This window comes from Rhinolophus sinicus, linkage group LG06 (assembly GCF_036562045.2).
Source record: "Rhinolophus sinicus isolate RSC01 linkage group LG06, ASM3656204v1, whole genome shotgun sequence".
Taxonomy (NCBI): Eukaryota; Metazoa; Chordata; class Mammalia; order Chiroptera; family Rhinolophidae; genus Rhinolophus; species Rhinolophus sinicus.
In genome coordinates, this window is record NC_133756.1 from 143,751,182 (window position 1) to 143,772,128 (window position 20,947).

The 20,947-nt window shown below is 42.4% G+C and overlaps 1 protein-coding gene across 1 annotated transcript in view; it reads left to right on the forward strand.

The window, feature by feature from the left end:
• Positions 1–20,947, forward strand: part of KIAA1549L (KIAA1549 like) — a 251,388-nt gene that overhangs the window by 156,114 nt on the left and 74,327 nt on the right. Inside the window, exons 7-11 of the mRNA XM_074337085.1 lie at positions 62–195; positions 6,420–6,582; positions 8,130–8,189; positions 12,984–13,135; positions 17,186–17,357. Of these exons, the coding sequence (XP_074193186.1) occupies positions 62–195; positions 6,420–6,582; positions 8,130–8,189; positions 12,984–13,135; positions 17,186–17,357 (681 nt within the window). The remainder of the gene's footprint in view (positions 1–61; positions 196–6,419; positions 6,583–8,129; positions 8,190–12,983; positions 13,136–17,185; positions 17,358–20,947) is intronic.

Consider the following 20,947-nt stretch of genomic DNA (forward strand, 5'->3'; position numbering starts at 1 on the left):
ATCAAGTCCAAGGAAAGACGACACAGCATTGGTGAGCGCTGATTTGCTACTGTCATTCTAGTGCTTCAGTTCGTGAGTCAGTCCGACAACATACAGTCCTGCAAGTTTGCTCAGACGATGGAACAGAGGCTACAGAAGGCCTTCCAGGATGCTGAGGGGAAGGTCCTGAGTACCAAGAGCAACCTGACGATTCAGGTAAGGAGGAGGGCACTTGAGCCATGTACTTGACAGAGGCCACCCATAATGCAAATGTTGGCAAGAACTTGGTCCCCCATTTCAAAGCTGCCTGGGGTAAATGGAACTTTGTACTTTGGGCGTGTGGTGTAGATAGGAGTGTGGTGTAGATAGGAGAAGGTACCACTCTGGCGCCACTGATTTGAGTCCGTCTCAGCCACAGGGAGGAAGGCTGGGGTATGGATGCTGTTTGCTGTCTACCTGCTGTGGTTTGGGATTTTATATTTTTTGATATGAAGCTTCCTTGGGCCTTTCCAAAACATTTATTATTTTTAAAATAATAAACTGAAATGTACCATATAAGACATGTCAAATGTCTCATAAAATGAATCATATCTAAATAGCTAACTCACTAAGATTTGCCTATTCTGTGGCTTTCATTGAGGTATTTTCCAGACATGCGAATGAACAATCACCTTACTTTACACACACACACACACACACACACACACACACAACCTAGGACTTACTATGTGCCAGGCCTGTGCTAAGTGTTTTACAAATGTTTTGCTTCATTATACTCAAGACAGCCTTCTGAGGTATTATTACCACCATTTCACAGAAGAGGAAACAGAGAGAAGTAAGAAACTTCCAGAAGGTCACAAGGTTGGTAAAGAATAGAACAAGGACATGAGCCAAAGCCCAAACTCGTATCCACCAAGCTATACTAGCATCAAGGCAATGTAGAAATGGGATCCTTGATGAAACTTTTGGTAAACACACGAATTATTTCCCAGAGAAATTCCACTCCTGGTGTACTGTATTTCAGCTTCCTGGATTTACAGCAGACATGGCATCAAAAGCCTTTCTCAGACCCGTTTTTGGTCATTGTATAGATAGATACCATCCCACTAAAGACAGATGATGCTTAATGATATTTCTCCAGCTCCCACATTTCTCTAATTAACTGTACTATCCAATGTCTCTATTTTTACTGAACTAAAAGCCTTTGCAATGAAACCCAGTGGTTTTTAAATTGACATTTAGCATAAGTGAATTATCAGCAAAGCCACTATGCTGTAAAAAGCATACAATTTAATTTGAAGGGGAAGCCTTCCTTTTCTAGATTCATCCAAAGTATACAAAGTAGCTCATTATGATTTGTTTCATGGTAGACTTAAAAAAAAACACAAAAAAACAATGTGTCACAGACTTAAGATTTATGTAAGAAGTATGACTCAGCTCCATTGGGGAGATCTTTTGTTTCTGACTGGATTTGTGATCCAGTCACGATCCAGGTGCTCAAGTCTAGTCAGAGTTTGGCAGCAGAACATACTCTAATTGTATTCAGAAAGCAGGGACTTATTGAGCAACTGCTATTTATCAGCACTGGAAGGGACACCAAGATAGGAAAGCTGCCCTTGGCCTTAAGAAGCCTCTCTTGTGTTGTTGTATGATAGTCATGGGCCGTGAGATGAAATTTTATAAAGCAGCTAACAAACCTTCCTTGGAAAAGATTACAATAACCAACTCAAACATTATGTCTAAGTAGATTTTAGATGCTCTTGAACATATTAGCAGCTCTTGAGATGAATGGATAATTGGGTAAATTTTTTTATTAGCCCCATTTCTCTTTTTGCCTTGGCTGACAGGAAGCCCAGAGACAAAGTTGTTGCCTGGGTGTAGTAACACTCTAAGCCCCTATATCACGCATGGATAGCTGTATGCTAACCATCCCCCTGTGGCTGTCTTTAATCTATTTTTCCAGGACCTGGTTTTGTAGCTGATAACATTCCATTTTGTTGTATTAAATATAATTTGGGGAGCACCTTAGATCCTCTGTGGAATAAGAACACATAAATAATTTGTTCAGAGAGTCATTGAAAAAGTGACTTATTATTTTTAACTTGTACAGCATTGCTATTAGAGGTTAGCTTACAGTAGTCTCAATTAGGACTTCTTGGTAGAGATGACAGAATCCAAGGTCACAAAGCTTGAGCAAAAAGAGGAAGTGATTGGTTCATGTGACTGAAAGGTTTAAAGCTTATTTACTTCAGGTACAATTGGATCCAGGTGCTTACATGATGTCTTGATGTAGTTCTTTCTTCACCTCTTGGCTTGTCTTGCTCTGGACTGGCATTATCCACGTGCCCGATGGAGGTGGGCCCTGCTACCTCCAAGTTTGCCTCATCCTTGTTGCTCACAGTCTCATGGGACCAAAGTGTCTTTTTGTGTCATTCCAGTAAAAATCCTGGGATTAGTTCTCATTGAACCCACTTTGATCGTGTGCTCATTTCTGGACCAGTGACTATGGCCAAAGACGTGACTTGTCCCAATCAACTAGACCTGGCTAAAATGCCCACTCCAGGAACGTGGGTGGGGCAGCCCCACCCAAAGCACATGAACTGATAGGAGAGACGAGGTGTTTCCCCATGGAAAATTGTGGTGCTGTCATAGAAGAAGGGAAAATGGGTGCTGGGCAGGCAAAACAACAGCTTTCCGTGCCATCCGCCTTGTAGGTCTACTTAGCTCAATGAATCGTGGCGTAGTGCATGGTACGTAAGAGATGAGGTCAGAAGCTGCAGGAGTCTAAGAGTAAAGAAGTGATGGGAAAGTGCCCCCCACAATGGCTGCTTCTGGCAGACAGGGCATGACTTTCAGGGAATAGTGATATGACCTTGGTTTCAGGACCTCTTCTTCGTGATGAAGCTACCAACAATGGTCACACTTTTCTTAGCTATGAAACATGATAATATTAAAGAATACACAAATAAATGGAAAAACAATGCTCATGAATTGGAAGACTTGATATTGTTAAAATGTCAACACTTCAAGAGCTATCTAGATTCATTGTAATCCCTATCAAAATCCCAGTAAAAATTTTTTTGCAGAAATAGAAAACTCCATCTTAAAATTCATATGGAATCTCAAAGGACCCTGATTAGCCAAAACAATCTTATAAAGAACAACAAAGTCAGAGATCTCACACGTTCTGATTTTAAAACTTACTACAAAGCTATGATGATCAAAACAGTGTGGTACTGGCACGAAGACAGACATATAGACCCATTGAACAGAATACAGAGCTCAAAAATAAACCCTTGCATATATGGGCAAATGATTTATGACAAGAGTGCCAAGCCAAAGGAGAAAGGACAGTCTTTTCAACCAATGGTATTGAGAAAACTGGATGTCCATAAGCAAAACAATGAAGCTGGACCCATACTTAGCAACATATTCAAAAATTCACTCAAAATGTATCAAAGACCTAAATATAAGAGCCAAAACGGTTGAAATCATAGAAGAAAAGAGATGAGAAAAACTTCATGACATTGAATTTGGTTATGATTTGTTGGATATGACACCAAAAGCATAGGCAACAAAAGAAAAAATACATAAATTGGACTTCATCAAAATTAAAACATTGTGTGGATCAAAAGGACACAATCAAAAGGCAACCCATGGAATGGGGGAAAATACTTGCAAATCATGTAGTTTCTGATAAGGGGTTAATATCTAGAATACATAAAGAACTCCTACAGATTAATAACAACAACAAAAAACCCCAAACAACCCAATTAAGAAATGGGCAAAGAGGACAGGAACAGATATTTCTCCAAAGAAGATTTACAGCTGACCAATGAGCACATGAAAAAATGTTCTACATGACTAATCATTAAGAAAATGCAAATTAAAAACACAAGATAACACTTCACACCTATTAGGATGGCTATTATTAAAAATAATAGAAACTAACAAGTGCTGGTTAGGATGTGGAGAAATTGGAACCCTTGTATATTGCTGGTGGTCATGTCAAATGGTGAAGCTGCTGTGGAAAACAGTATGGCAGTTCCTCGAAAGATTAAACATAGAATTACCCTAGTATCCAACAATTCTATATCTGGGTATATAGCCAATAGAATTGACAGCAGGGTCTTGAACAGGTATTTGTACACCCATGTTCATAGCAGCATTATTCACAACAGCCAAAAGGTGGAAGGAACCCCAAGTGTTGATCCAGAGATGAATGGATAAATAAATGTAGTCTATACATGCAATGGAATATTATTCATCCTTAAAAAGGAGGAAAATTCTGACATAGGCTCAACATGGATGAACCTTGAGAACATTATGCTAAGTGAAATAAGCCAGTCACACAAGGACAAATATCTGTATGATTCTATCTACTTACAAGAGAGACTTAGTTTTGTCAAATCAATAAAGACAGAAAGTATAATAGAATGGTGGTTACTAGGGGCTAGGGAGGGGACCAAATGGGAAGTTATTGTTTAATAGGTACAGAGTTTCAGTTTGGGAAGATGACAAAGGTCTGGAGATGGATGGTGGTGATGGTTACACAACAGTGTGAATGTACTTAATGTCATTGAACTGTACACTTAAAATGGTTAAAATGGTAAAATTTATGTGTATTTCACCACAATAAAAAAGTATGAAACTAATGTAATATTATATGTCAATTATAAAAAAAATTCTCAGCTAAAAATATATACTTACCTGGTCAAGTGTGATATGTGCAGAGGCAACCATACTGCAAGCTGTTTGGGACCCAGTGCAATTTAGTTTTGTTCAAAGTGGAAAATAGAATGTTTACAACAGAGATAAAGGTTGCAACGTTATTTTAGTTATTATTTTCTTAGGTGACAGTACAGTGAGGTCTTCTGAATTGTTCAGAACAAAGTGCCTTTCATTTTGGTAACTTGGGAAAAAGGCGGAAATTCCTGTAGCGAAACCATGTTCCAAAAATACTTGTAGAGAGGAGAGTGGGAGTTGACCAGAAACGCAGACTCAGTAGGTTATTATCATGGGACCGTAGGCTCTGTAATAGAGAATTTAAAAGGAACTTCCACTTATGGGAAAAAGTGAGAAATAATGTGAAGAAGCTGTTCTTGACAATCTTCCTCAAAGTAAGGTTTAAAAGGAAAGTTGCAGGAATACTTATGTCTGAGCGCCCAAAAGCCTGCGAAAGACAGGGAATCAGTCAGCTCCTGGCAGGAAGAGAGGGCACGCTCAGATGAAGGCAAGTTAAGAAAAGTCCAATAAAAGGGACCCTTCACAGAAATGTGGGCAGGCTTTAGGGAAACCACAGGGACAGGCAGTACCCAAGAATGGAGCAGTTGGGGCCGAGGGTGGGGGTGCGAGGGGAGGGCGTGGTTACCATAAGCCAGAGGCCCCCCACTGTGCCACAGGAACTGTGCCCCCCTAGGGAGGGAGTCCGCAACACCAACACCCTGACCCCACTCTTCTCCCTTTCACATCCTCTTCACCTCCCTTGAGCAGAAGCCAGAGGGCAAAGGATCCCACTGAGGTGGTCTGCAAGGCTAGGCTCTCTTCTGGGGCTGCTGAGAGGGGGTAGCAAGTGAATCCGGAGGAGGAAGGGACGACAAAGGCTGTCTCACCAAGGGGAATGACTTCCTACTGCATCTGTTTTTCAAATCTTATCTGTAGAGTATTTTTGTCCAAATGTTGACCCAGAAAATCTCCAGTAACAAAAAAACTGACTTAGACAAAATGTGAGAAGAAAACCACACCATCTTATCGTAATATTTATGTATTCTATAGGAAATTCATAGACCAGAAGGAAATGGAATTGCTCTCTAAAGAAGTTATTTATTTGATATTTCTGAATTCCTTTTGTAATCAGGTTCAGTCACTCTGTCCGTTACTAGGTTGGTGGCATTCCCTGTCCTTTCAACTTTAAAATTCCCCCAATGTTTGACTCAGGTTTTCTCTGTCTGAGCAGTTGAGCCATCCTTAAATTCGATATTCCTATGTTCTGTTTTGTATTTTCTGAACCGTAAAAGGAATCTGAGACAATTTAGCCCCTGGAAAAGATGTACACAGCAGTGGTTAAAAACCTGAAGTCAGACTGCCCAAGTTTGAATCCTGGCTCTGTCACTTGCTAGCTGTGTGACCTTGGGCAAGTCCCTTGATCATTCTGGGCCTCAGTTTCCTCCTCTGTAAAAGGGAGTCATAACTAGATGCACCTCCTAGGATAGTGGTGTGGATTAAATGAGATAACATGCCCTTAGCACGATGCTTGGCATGTAGCAAACAATCAGTAAGTGACAACTATTGTTATTCTTGTCTCTCCCTTGCTCTTTTCCCACCTCCCTTTCATTCCTACCCTCAACTTCGGCTTAAACTTCTCCTCCCACGGCCTCCATGAAACAGACCCTCATCTTATATGGCATGTCTCCCTCCCCTTTCCTCCTGTGTCGATTCAGATTGTGAGCACGTCCAACGCTTCCCAGACAGTCACCTTGGTATACGTGGTGGGCAATCGGAGCTCCTTCCTCAATGGCACTGTCGCCAGCAGCCTCCTCCGCCAGCTCTCGGCTGAGCTGGTGGGGTTCTACCTCACCTACCCGCCGCTCACCATTGCCGAACGTGAGTATGTCCCCATCTTCATACAGAGACTCTGCCATCTTCCCTGGGGCCTTTCTCCATTTGCAAACATCCATTGTGCCAGGCTGCATGATAACTTTAGTCCTAAAATGACAACTGAAATATGTGATAAATGGGGACTGAATTGATGACAAGTTTATTACACATTGAAAAAAAGCCCTTGCTAGGTGCCTGTACCCTTTACATATCTCTTATCTCATTTAATCCTCACAACTGCCTTAGAAAGGCAGGTGCAAAATTAGCACCATTTTGCAGATGAGAAAACTAAAGTTTATTAAGTTTCATAAAATGCCCACTCTCCCATAGCAGCTCGTGAAACATGAAATCTGGGGTTTGAACCCAGGCAGTCTGCCTCTGAGCTTATAATACTGCGTGGTAGGATATGTGTCCTCATGGCTGTCTGGGTCGCTGTGATTTCCCCCACTTCTGCCATTGGTAAATATTCTGGGGCCTTCAGTCCTTGCCCTGGCTATAGAAATAATGCGACTCATTTGCAGTGACCCTGTGACTTCACTTGATGAAGTCCTCACACTCTTGTGGCGTCATCTTCCTCTGATGCTTCAGTTACAGAATCCTAGTTACTATACAGCAGACATGGGCTCTGAAGATGATGGAGCCTGTATTTTGTACCCAAACACTTACTTGGTAGCCAAAGGAACTAAAGATCTGTGCTCTTAAATTTAATTGTCGGTACATTTCTCAAGGTCAATAGGCAAGTTTCTAAAAAACAAAAACCCACATATTAGCAAATTGTTTCTATGTCCTTCTATGGTTCCTTTTGATATTGAATGAGATGATGTGTGTAGGTGTACTTAGCACATAGTAGCCACTCAGAATTTTTTTGAAAGTTTGTTTAATAGCAAGCTTTTGTGAATTGCCACCTAGTAAGGAAAGATAGTAAGGATTTTATAGAAAAGATGGTATCATAAAAGATGGCATTATATCACATGGCAGCACATGAAGGATTTATTGTCTTTCATTTTGATAGGTTGATAATAACACAGCTAAGATTTATTGAGCATTTACTGTGTGCCAGACACTGTGCTAAGCCCTTTATGCATATTAACTCTTATGGTCACTACCCCCTTTAGAAATTCGAACTGTTAGTTGCAAGCATTTGGCTGCTAAAACTAGTCCTTCATATTGGAAAAATTCATTCAAGGGATAATCATTCCTAAAAATGGTAGTGATGGTTGGATAATTTTTAAAGCAAAAGCTATCACTAAGACCGATTCTAGCTGTGGGTCTTGATAATGCAGATGTTCCACTTGAGATGGTTTTCATGGAAAAACTGAAAGAGCAGAAATCCATAAACCCTAAAACAACTCTTCATCTGAAAGTAAGCTCTTTACTGAGTATTTTCATTTTCTGAACAGCAAGGTAGTTTTCGCCTGTATGTTGTAGAGCTCCTAAGAATGACAAAGCAGGATTTAGCCGCTTCATATTTTGTCACCTATGTCCATTTCCCTTAACAATATTTACATATAAAACCTGTGAAAGTGATTCATTGTGTTTCTTATTTGTTTTAGCACTGGAATATCCCAACCTTGACATATCAGAAACAACCAGAGACTATTGGGTAATTACAGGTAATCTTTTATTTTATTTCCCCTTTCACCCTATCAGATTGGTTTGTTTTTTAAAAAGTGCATGTAAAAAAAAAAAAAAAACCAAAAAAAATTAAAACTGCATGTTATTCAGTGATAGGATTGGCATCCTTTTTTGGTCCTGTCCTATAAGTCAAGGAGTTACTTCCACAGGATCAGGAGTAGGTGGAATAAACTGAAATAAGAAAAGGCATCCCACTGAAGATGAATATTGTGAGGTGGGTCCAAAAGTCATTGCGGTTTTTGCAATTATTTTTAACCTTGTAAACTGCAGTTACTTTTGCACCAACCTAAGAGATAAGGACTTCGAAATAGCAGGCTGCAAAGTCCCACACAGTGGTGTCCTCTTTGCAAAAGGTGGGCTGCTCAGAAGGTACAGCGTGAACCTGTGGACATCCAGCCGTGGCCATGTGAATGGTTGCCTGTCTGTTTAAAGGTAGCCTTTCTGCCCTGCCCTACACAACCCCAGTGAAAGTCAGAGGAATGCCAGGCATGCACTTTCCTTTCTCCCCTGGCATGAGGCCCACACCCACACTAATCCTGGCACAGCCCAGGCGTGTCCTGAAAGTGAGGGCGGATGGAAGTAGAAGGGTGTTGTGGTGGCATTTTCTTTTTTTTTTCCTTGACATTTCCCAACTGAGCTTTATGAAACAGCAAAAAAAAAAAATAGTTCTTGGTTGTATTTTTCAAAAGCCAGACAGTAGCTCTGAAAATCACAGAAGCAAGAATTGGAAGCAAAGAGAGAAGCCAGGTGTTTATAGGAAGAAAAGTGACCAGTCCAGCCATACAAGGAAGGGACAAGGAGGAGAGGGTATTAGTCTGCTAGCGCCGCTGTAAGAAAGTACCACAGACTGGGGGGGATGCGGTGGGGGGTGGGCATCAACAACAAGAATTTATTTTCTCACAATTCTAGAGGCTGGAGGTCCAATATCAAGGTATAAGCAGGGTTGGTTTCTTCTGAGGTCTCTCTCCTTGGCTTGCAGATGGCCGTCTTTCCTATGTGTCTTCATATGGTCTTCCCTTGTGTGTGTGTCTGTGTCTTAACTTCTTCTAAGGACACCAGTCATATTGGATTAGGGCCCTTCATATGCTCTCATTGTACCTTAATTGCCTTGTTAAAGACCACCTCCAAATACAGTCCCATTCTGTGGTATTGGGGTTAGGACTTCAACATCTGAATTTTGGGAGGACACAATTCAGCCCTGGGCAAGCAGGTCTGTCTGAAACCTATCCTTCTTCCTTCCCCATCTCCTCCATCACGTGCTGTCCCAAACAAGCTGTAGGTAAGTTGCTGCGTTAAATACCAACAAAGCAGCACACACCCCTGCTGGATGAGACCTACTCAAAACCTCTCCTAAACTGCAGAAAATGGCATTTCTTTCTCCCCTGCAGAGCCATGGATATGCAGAGATGATGTTACCTGCCAAGAAGACAAACTAAAGAAATGTGTTTAGAAAGAAAAGAAAAAAAATCACAGAGTTTATGCCCGAGAGAGACAATGCTAACCCAGCAACACATTTTTGAAGCCAGCAAGTTATGTAACATTTACAAAATCATGATTCCTTCACCAGAAATGCTGCTTTTTAACTTGCAGGCATTTCCCCCCTTCTATTGACTTTTAAGGTTTCTATCAAATAATAATAATACACCACTCCTAAACGTGAGCTGTCCTACGATAGACAACCTCCTGTTTCATCCTTCCCCCCCCCCCATGGACCTGTGCTCGCCCTGCTTCTGTTGTGGGGACATAACCTCAACAAAAAGCTCCACACATGGTCTTTTCAGGATTCTCCTGGAACTTAACCCCTGCCCCCTCACCTATGTAACCCGCATTTGTTATGGCTCTTATGTCTGTGGGCGATCAGAGTAAACAGTGGCCTCCATCACTGTGTTTAGGGCTTTGGGGATCTGTTAATGCTTGGGGGAACCGACACCAGCCTCAGGATGAACCCTCCTTCCTTCCCTTTGGCTCATGACCATTTTCTCACCCCGGGGGCAGCCACCACCAACCGTTTTCTGTTATTTACAGAAGTGGGAGATTGGGAACTGAGAGGAGAGGAAAGCTTTGTTCATCCTGTTCAAACGTCCAGTCCCGTGAATAACCACTGCCTTTTACTCCAGGCATTCATACGGGTACCCCATCTTCTGCTGATTGCTAACAGCCCCAAGGATTAGGGGCAACTTTCTTTTCTATAGTTTGACATGTGTTCATCTGTTTTCCCCCTAAACTTATATTAAATATATTTTTGTGTGCGCTACACTTCCCCCGCCCCCTGCCCTGAATGCGGGTCTCTCTTTGGTGAAATAGCATGACTGAGGGTGAGTCCTGCAGTCCCTCTTTACACGGAACCCAGGGGCGACCCTGCTGTCCATGGATCCTGCCGTCAGGCAGGACAGAGACATACAGGCTTAAGAGTGCGGCCTGACAAAGGTGAGAGCCCATCTGAATTTTGAAACCTGTCTTTATTTCACCCACCAGAGTTCTTTGGCTAGGAAAGAAGGTGACACATTTGAACAAAAACAACAAGTGCCTTATAGCACTGTGGTTCTTCACCACAGCACAATCAGGAGTACATTATGATCCCTGTGTTTTCAGATGAGCAACCAGAGCCCAAAGGAACTAAGTGACTTGCCCAAGAACACTCGGTAAAAAGGAGCCATGATTCAAACCCAGACTCCTGACTCCCACCCCCCAGCTGTTCCTCAGCTGCCTCCTAAAGACACATTCTCTTTGCGAATAGAGCAATGATGCATGTGGGAACTGTCCAGGTGCTGATTTTGTGTAACTCTGGGAGGTTCCCGTGGCCTTCTACATGTCTCCCCTCAATTTTCAAAATTGTAGTAAAATACACATAACATGCAATTTACAATTTTAACCATTTTAAGTGTATGATTCAGTGGCATCGAGTACATTCACAGAGTTGTACAACTGTCACCACTATCTATTTCTAGAATGTTTTCATCACCTGGGGGCTTTGACTATCCCTTTTTCTGATGTCTGCCCTTGAATCATCACTGGGGTTCCCATAAAGTAACCCAGGACGATGTCCCTTGGTGTCCTGTGTGCCCTCTCCCTCATGGCCAGTGGTCAGGAGAGGTCAGCTTAAAGGCAATCCTTCAGCAGATGGTTGTATAAGTTTACTAGAGGGGCATCTTTTCAACCAGCAAGAACACGAGCTCTCCTATTCGGGAGAGGGTGTAGGCCATGTCAGAGAGGATTCCGGAGGGACTCTGGTGCGCCTGCCACAGTGGAAACAGTGCAGGAACGTTTTATCTTTGTTGGCAGGAATTCTGCTGACAAGTGAGCTGGGAGTTCCTCACAAGGGCCCTAGAAAGAGAGCTGCTTTAAACCCTCCTTGGGGATTATTTGGCATTTCTGGCTTCAAAGAAGTAATTCCTGAGACTCAGCTATGGGTTTTATTTCTCTCTTGATCAGTTTAAACATTATTCTGTATCTCCTTACTGTCAGTTGCTTGTTCTGGCCCTGTGTAGAATGCCATCATAACAACACATTCTTTATGTCCAAGCTATTTCCATAGCTCAGTAGATGAGTGGTATTAATGATCTTTGGTGGGACTGTGGTAGAACAAACTCAATTAAATGAAACATCTTGTGAATTTGGGGTTCTTGAAGATGAGAATTGTTTTTAGCATTTTTTATTTCATGGATGGCTGTGTTTAATGGCAGTATTTGTGTGTTTGGAGGGGAAGTGTGCTTCCCCAGGGACTTGGAGGAAGGACTAGACTTTTGGGGTTAACAGCAAAAGGCAGTCACCCCATAGTAAGTGGTCGCTATGGTCCTAGCCCTAATGTTCATTAAAATCCTCCTCCATGCACTAACCATCGCCTGGAATTCCATCATCACCGCCATCCCTATTGATGACAGGTACCCTGGTGTAGATGAAGCACAGCAGTGGCGGAGGGATGGAATGAGAGAAGTTTCATTTATCTTCCATCACCAGACACTGTGCTAAGCTGCTTTCTACAACTGGTCTTGTTTCAACCTTAGAGCCCATTAGGATTATATTTGCTGTGATGTAGGTTGTCTTCTTCCCTTTATATAGAGAAGGACTTGGACTTGGGGCTGGTTGTTTGCCTAAAGTTTCACAATTGGCAAGAGCCCACTCTTTCTATTACTCTGTTCTGCTCCCAAATGGAAGAGTTCCTGAGAAGCCCTGGGCAGCTTTTGTGGTAGTTCTCAAAAGGACCCCACACAGGAGGGAGGGATGAGAACCTTAACAGGTGGAAGAGACCATGTTGCAGGATGGAGCTCAAATTCCACAGCAAAGCTATTGAAAAGGAAAAATAGAAATAAAAAAGACTAGCCCTGAGTCAGGACTTACAAGTGGTAACCAGCAAAACATCCAATTAGCCATACCTGTAGCTGGGCTGTATTCAAATATGGACTCTTTAACAACACATATAATCTGCAGTGAGGTTTGGACTTAATACAGCAGCATTAGACATGTCACAGCTCGTGGAGCATAGAGCCCAGGCTTTGGAGTTACACAGGCTTGGGTTTAAACCCTGACTTGGCTGGTTACTAGCTGTGACCGTAGACAAGTCACTTCATCTTTCACCATCTATAACACGTGGATAGTGACTTCCAACTCCTGGGGCTGATGTGAGGGTAAAGCAGGATAAGGATGGCCAATCCCTAACATGAGGTAGGGCCCATGGCGCTTTGTGACTGGTGCAGGGCCGGTGGTGGGTCGTGGTTCCTGAGTCAGCAGGGAGTCTGTCCTCTGAGCAGCCCTTCTGCCTTCTGCCTCCGCAGTGCTGCAGGGTGTGGACAATTCGCTAGTGGGCCTGCACAACCAGAGCTTCGCCCGGGTCATGGAGCAGCGCCTGGCCCAGCTGTTCATGATGTCCCAGCAGCAAGGCCGGCGGTTTAAACGGGCCACCACCCTGGGAAGCTACACGGTACAGGTGAGTGTGCACGAAGCCACTGGGGTCTTCTAATAAATGTGTGTGGGGGGGTGCTGCCTGAGACTAAGTAATCATGCTGTGTGCAAAGGAGCACCTACACCACAAACTGACCAAGCCATTTACTCAACGCTGCTTGTAGGGCTCGGGGGGTATGACATCAGAATCAGTTAGGAGGGGGAGAGTTAGCTATTCCCCCAACAGTCTCACTACTAGATTATGAGGAAAGGGGATCTCGGAACAAAATCTGCACACATACACATATTTATTCAACAAAAAGTTAGAAGTAAGCAGGCACAGACTACTCTCCAACCTGTTCTGGAGGCTGGATGAAGTCCCAGCTCTCGGTGCTGCCAGGTCCTCTCACCACCACTGCTGTGAATGGCAGATGCACCCATCGGTATTCCAGGTGCAGGATTCTGTTATTTTTATTTAGTCATTTTTAACAAACAAACAGAGCCCTCCAAGTTGATAATGGACACATGACCACACAGGGATTTAGGCTAGGGAGCCATAGCAGATACCGTTGGTGCTCTTCCCAAATTCCCTTACCCTTTCTCGCAGTACCTGTGGACTAACAACAGCTACCATGTTTCCCCAAAAGTAAAACCTAGCCAGACAATCAGGTCTTATATAAGACCGGGTATTATATTATATTATACTATATTATATTATACTATATTAAAAATCCGGAACTGACTCTGGGTGATGAACACACAATGGGATTTATAGATGATGTAATACAGAATTGTACACCTGAAATCTCTGTAATTTTACTAACAATTGTCACCCCAATAAATTTAATTTTTAAAAAAAATCCGGTTTTATATTGTAGTAAAATAAGACCGGGTCTTATATTAATTTTTGCTCCAAAAGACGCATTAGAGCTGATTGTCCAGCTAGGTCTTATTTTCGGGGAAACACAGTACCTCAGAATCTTTATTGAAGGGCTGCTTTTGAGATGCCACAACCCACTTTGCCCACGCCACGGCTGGCCAGACGTGCCTGGGAATTAACCAGTGTTGGGGATCTAAACACCCCAGCTCCCTTGTCTCTTGGCGAGGAGAATTCTGAAATGTGTATTTTAGATCATTTCTAGAGCTTCCTCACGAAATTAAGCTTTAGTTACCCACTGTGGTAACCATCTTAATAACGTACCCTTTGTTACCTCCCTTCCCACCTCTGTATCACCTACTCATCCTCCTGTCAGTTCCTTGCACCTCCCAAATCCACTGCCAGCACTCAACTCTTCTGAGTCTACTTCTAAGGAACCTAACGGAAGACAGTGGACATCGCCAAGGTGGGGGCTCTAAGCCTCAAGATTCTTTATCAAGTTCAAGCAAGAGTGGGAGTGTCTCTAGAAGCTTCTAGCCAATCCACATATCTTGAATAACACTAATGTCACCCAATGAAATTTCACCATTTCTAACATCTGTTATGCTAATGAACAAAACTCAGATGAGCAAGATAACAAATTACAGATGTGCTCCTGGTTGGTGCCTCTGGAGGGGGCTTCCTAACTGGAATCTAGCCCACTGCCCCTGGGCTGTGACCTCCTCACTGGTAACTGACCACAACAAGGGTGTAACTTAACCCAAACACACATGCATAGTATCACACTACCTAAGAGTAGGTGTTTTAAAGGAAATTACAAACATGACCGTAATCTGTCTGCAGATCGTGTCCCCAGGTAGTCTTGAAAGTACAAATAACCTATCTTCTCAAGCACATTTTCCTGCTTGAGTCAGCATCATGCCCCTGAGGGAGATGCCAGGTCTCCCATTCACAGCGGGTGAATTTGGTCCCTCGTCCCAGTGGATGTTGGTTTGGTTCTGTCTTTGTAGGCTGGGCCAGCCTCATCCAGAGGTAAAGTGATGGTTAATTTCACATGCCAGGTTTGTGATTTCCCCTCTGTGGGTTCCATGTGGGCCCTGTAATTCACACTTCTCCACACAACAGAAAAGAAGCTGCTCCGATGACAGTGAAATGGGATTTGTCTCAGCTGAAGTGGGAGGGAGGGACCTTGCTACAATCCTGGTGTGATTAGTAGAGCTAAAAATCTAACAACATTCTACGTGTTGAAAAGGGCCCAGTGAGAGGTTCTCACTCTCTTTTTTTTCTGAGTACTCAGTGTGCTTGGCCCCTGGTAGTTGCCACGAAAGTCTGACGGAAACAAATAGGGGTTTATTACTGCAAATCCCTAATTTACAGAGGCTGTAGATCACTTTTAACCTCACCCTTGGAGAAATCTTGCTAAGAAGGATTTGCTAATAAATTGAAATTGAAATTATTAGATATTTGAAAGCTCATTCACCTTCTGCCTAGTTGCACTAACACATTCTCTACCTCCTCTCCCGTGAGGAACAGGAAAAACGTGCCCAAGTTTTCCAAGTAAAATTCACTCCACATAGCTTATATCATCCTTCCACATGGAAGCCTTTCCTTTGGGATCAGATAATTTTAAAAGATGAGACACCTTCATGAATAGGGAGATTTAGGTATCTAGAATTTAGAGATATTTCTCTAGTAGATGTAGTTGGGTCCGAAGAAGAAATACATAAGAGAAATACACATTTTTAAATGTTTAATGCAATTTGTCATCAAAGGAATGCAAGTTTTAACTACCGTAACATGATGCCATTTTCACTTACCAAAGACTCATAAAATGGTACTATCCAGTGTTGATGCGGATGGAGGAAAATGAGCACTTTCAAACCCAGTAAATGGGTATGACCTACCTGGAGGGCAAGTGAGTGCTCTAGACAAGCGCCTTTCAGATGGTCACAAAGTTACTCCTCAAATTCATTTCGAAGAAATAGAAGTGAACACAAAGATGAAGGGTGAGAGCAGTGTTTCTGAGACAGTGTCCAGAAAATGGTCCTCTAAGATGCCCTGAGGCAAAGCGGCTCTCTGGCCAAATCAGTTTGGGTAAGGCTGCCTCCTGTAGCCTCTTCTTGATGACTCCCAAAGTACTGGCATACCAAAGACTCTAAAAAGACCTGCAGTTAAAAAAGTCTCCTTAATTTTGTTCAACATATTATATGGTTTCTAAATTTAGATGCCAGAGAGACTCTTGTTTTTAGTAATATGTACATTTCCCCAACATTTGATTATGAACATTTTCACTCACAGAAAAGTTGAAAAAGTAATATAGTAAATACCCATATATTCACCATCCAGGTTCTACAGTTACTATGTTACTGTTTTACATTTGATAACATATATCATTTCCACACCATAGATCAGTTTGGACTGTTCTAGAACTTTTTATGTAAATGGAATCCTACAGTATATTCCCTTTTGTATAAAGCTTATTTGATTCAGTATAGTGTTTTTGAGATTCCTCCATGTTGATTCAGCAGTTTATTCCTTTTTATTGCTGAATAATATTCCTTTGTATAATTTTACTACAGTTTATGTATTCTTCTGTTGAGGAACACCTGGGCTTTTTAAAATTTTTAGCTATTATAAACAAAGCGTTTTGGGTTTGGGATGCTTTTTTGCATTTTCAAATTTTCTGTAGTGAATATGTGTAACTTGTACAGATTGGAAAAGCAACAAAGGTTATTTTAGAAAAAGAACTTTGAATCTCCAGTTATGGCTGTTAACAGAATCTTTTGAATTACAAACATATAAGTTCTTTTTTTTTTCCTCTCCAGCAATTGCAGGAATTTGAAATTAGAAATCTTGTTTGAGAATAACCTAACATGCCCTGAATTAATGTGGAGGCCTATTTTCAAATGAGGCCAGAGTTCTCTGGAGGCAGGAAGACATCACCATTTCAGCATTTTCTTCTCCAGTGTCACACTGTGCTTTCCAGATGTCCATATTTTCAGAACCTTTTTCTCCTCCCTGTCTCTCCCTCCGGTGATGGCAGGGCTTCTTGAGGTTGTGGCGATACAGAGGTACATTAAAGCGGATGTCTAAAATATACCCTGTGGGTCCACTTGGCCACGGAAGGCTTCAGCACTCGGGAGAGAACCGTGGATCGCATGGGTGATTGCAAGGTCTTTGCAAGTTGCCCTATAAACATGGCCTCTTTTTTTCCAAAAGATGGTGAAGATGCAGCGGGTGCCGGGACCCAAGGACCCAGCGGAGCTGACTTACTACACGTTGTACAACGGGAAGCCTCTGCTGGGGACTGCAGCTGCCAAGATTCTAAGCACCATTGACTCCCAAAGGATGGCCTTGACCCTGCATCATGTTGTCCTTCTGCAAGCTGACCGTAAGGGCAGAGCCTTTCCATTCATTATTTTTAACACTATTCAATGTTTCCTGCACGTCAAAGTGATTCCCCAAACTCTTGTTAATGGACTGAGAGCTAAACATATTTTTGTTCTGGAAGGTTCTCAAATCAATCAGCTGTTTCCTGTGTTGTTTGAAGCAATAGGCTTTGGTCAAGGGATATGTTTTGGATATTAGAATGACGGTAATGATATCGCTTTGCCCCAAGTCCTACCCATTTTTCCTCCTCAGTATAGTCTAGTGAATAGGTAGAAAAATCACCATCGCTGAGATCATATTTTTTCTGCTGGGGAATGAAAGATCATTTGATTCAGTAAGCAATTATACAGTCCTACATGAACTGTGCTTGGTGTTGGAGGACATACAGAAGTGGGTACGATCCGGTCCTTGGTTTCAAGGAGCAAAGAGGAAGTTAGTGTAGACACAAAGGACGGGACTGCAGGAAAATGCTACCAGGAGGCTGTGTGATACAGGGGTTGACAGAAGGGGCATTCAGAAACAGTGAACAGAGAAAGGATATTAAAAACAATAGCTGCTTCTTTGAATACAGTCCCCCAAGGCAGCTACTGTGCTCATTGTATTACATAGATTTTTCTCACTTTCTCCTCTCATTGGGGCAGCTTGAGTCAGCCCCAAATTACAGATGAGAAAACCGAAGCTGAGAAAAGTTAACTAACTTGCTCTGTATCACAGAACTAGTACTTAGGTCACCAAGATATGAAATTGGGTCTGCCTGACTTGAGATGTGTGTTCTTAACTGTATTACATGCTAAGATTTCGGCAGAGGGAGAGGAAAGGTGTATATTCCAGAAAGAGGGAGGAGCATGAGGAAAAGAATGCAAATGAAAAGTACCAGATGCGTTTGAAAAACAAGGAATTCAAGTTGCCTGGAGTACAGAAACACGAGGAGGAGTTGATAGGATTAGAGGTGTATTGCTCGGGAGATTCAGGCCTTAGGTGGCTGGGGAAGGAGATTGATTGTACATGATGTGACTAGCTATGGGGGGCTGCTGGAGATTTCTGAGCAGGAGAGAAGTGTCATTGGAACAACCCATTATTTAGGGAGGTTAATCTGTCAGCAGTCACTGGAGGGGCACATGGGAGATACTATGGATGGGTTACTGTAATAGAAAAGGAGAAGTTGATGATGCTGAAGAGAGAGATGAGAATGGTGAGAGTGAAGTCCTTCAGTGGATGAAGGTCAAACTCAGCGAGGAGTGGGGACGGCTCATACTTTTGCACTGGGAAGGAAGCAGAGTATGGCGTGTGGGTGCCAGTTAAGTGGTACGTTTGGTAATGAAACGTAAGGATATTTTCTGTGATTGTTTCTGCTTTCTCAGGGCATGATGGAGTGAAGCTGGCAGCTGAGAATGAGATTGTGTGTGGGGTATTTGATCCAGGGTGCAGTAATACACACTGAGAATCAGCAGACTGATTGGAGAAATACCATAAGATTGCCAGGGCTTCCCTCCTCCTTGGGTTTCACTGCTATGTCCAAAACATTTCTTCTATCCTTTCAAAATCCCAGATCCTTTGAAGCGGCCCCCTCCCTCCTCGCTGCAGTCCCCTCTAGGTCCCCAGATGACCCCTGCCCTTCACTGGGGCTCTTTACCTGGCTCATTATCTTCCCCTCCTCTAATTTGACCTATCGGTTCCGCGGCCTCCTCACTTCTGCTCTAGGCCTTGTGGTACTTGGCAGGGGGCAGAAAAGGGACAGCTGGCTTTACTTAGAGCGAGAGGTGAATGGAGTATCAGGAGGAGTGGTTGACACTAAGGGGACTTTGCTGATCGTGTTGATGGGGAGCAGAGCACAGGTAGGAGAGAGATCATATGAGATTAGAAGATGCATAGAATCTTCTGGAAATGAGTGTCCAGGAATCATCAAGGGGTGACCCAGAGGCTTAACTACAATTCAGAGAGCCAGGATCCAGACCCTGTTCTGCCTGACTCCAGAGCTGCGATCCCTCAACCTCCTTTCTTTGTTTCCTTCAGATCCACTTGGTCCTCTCAGTTCCCTTCTATAACCACCCACAAAGCTATTTCCTTTTCTCCCTTTCATCATTATTTCGTCTTAGACTTTGTAGGTGCTTCTCAAATGACTCAACCTCAGTCATTTTGCCATTAATGTACTATCCGCAGTGTAATTAGAGTCATTGTAATAACACATGGATTCTGATCTTACATCTACTCCTTTTAAAAATTATTTTTTCATATGTCTGTTCATATGTCTGTTTGCCATTTGTGTGTCCTTTTTAGAAAAATATTACTTCATGTCCTCTGCCCATTTTTTAATTGGGTTGTTTGCTTTTTGTGGAGTTGAGTTGAGTGAGTTTTTTATAAAGTTGGGATATTAACCCCTTATCAGATATATCATGGGCAAATATCTTCTCCCATTCAGTAGAATCCCTTTTTGTTTAATTGATGGTTTCCTTTGCTGAGAAAAAACTTTTTAGTTTGACGCAATCCCACATGTTTAATTTTTCTCTTACTTCCCTTGCCCCAGGGGATATATCAGTAAAAATCTTACTCCGGGTAATGTCTGTAAACTTTCTTCCCATATTTTCTTCTAGGAATTTTATGGTTTCAGATCTTACATTTAAGTCTTTAATCCATTTTGAATTTATTCTTGTATATGGTGTGAGGAGGTGGTCCAGCTTCATTTTTTTTGCATGTGTCTGTCCAGGTTTCCCAGCACCATTTATTGAATAGACTGTCTTTACCCCACTGTAAATTCTTGGTGACTCTCTGTTGGCCACAAAATAAAACCAGAACTCCTTAAAATGGGTCTTCCAAGGCCTCCACAACAGGTACTCAACAAATGTCCAGGTCCCTTCCCAATCTGTCTCTGGTCTACTTTTCCAGCAAACCACTTACTTTTCTCTCTTTCATATCTAATGTTTTAACCACACAGGAGTATTCATTCCTCACATTTCCTGTTCTGAAGCCTTCCTCAACCCCTGAAGCAGAGCTGTCCACCAATCTCCCTTAGTTCCAGGGGCTTCCATTGCCCTTATCACATCGAGCAAATGAGTTGTTTTCTCTCTCTCTCTCTCTCATGAACTCTTTAAAAGCAGGTATTACGTCTCATTTATCTTTGAATATCCAGCCTCAGCTACTGCCTGGCTCTATTCTTGTGAAGGAAGGGACCGACCTTTGCAAAATGCCTCCTCCAGGCCCTGAGGGAGGCCCATGGTTGGAAGGTACTAAAGCAGAGCAGTTGAGAGCAGAGCCTTTGCAATAAGACAGACCTGAATTCATGTCCCCGCTCTTCCACTTTCTTGCTATGGAGTTCAGAGACAAATGAATGACCCTCTCTGACCTTCATTTTCCTCATCTGCAAAGTGGTTACATATATATATATAATATACATATATTACATATATATGTATATATATATACATATATATATATGTATATATATATATATATATACACACACACACATATATATAGTTGTACACACACACACTCACATGCATGAGGCCAGACAATTAAATTCGAGAACTCATCCTAGAAAAAGGGCTACATACTTCATTGCTGAATATCACTATGGTCACCTTCGACGTACTC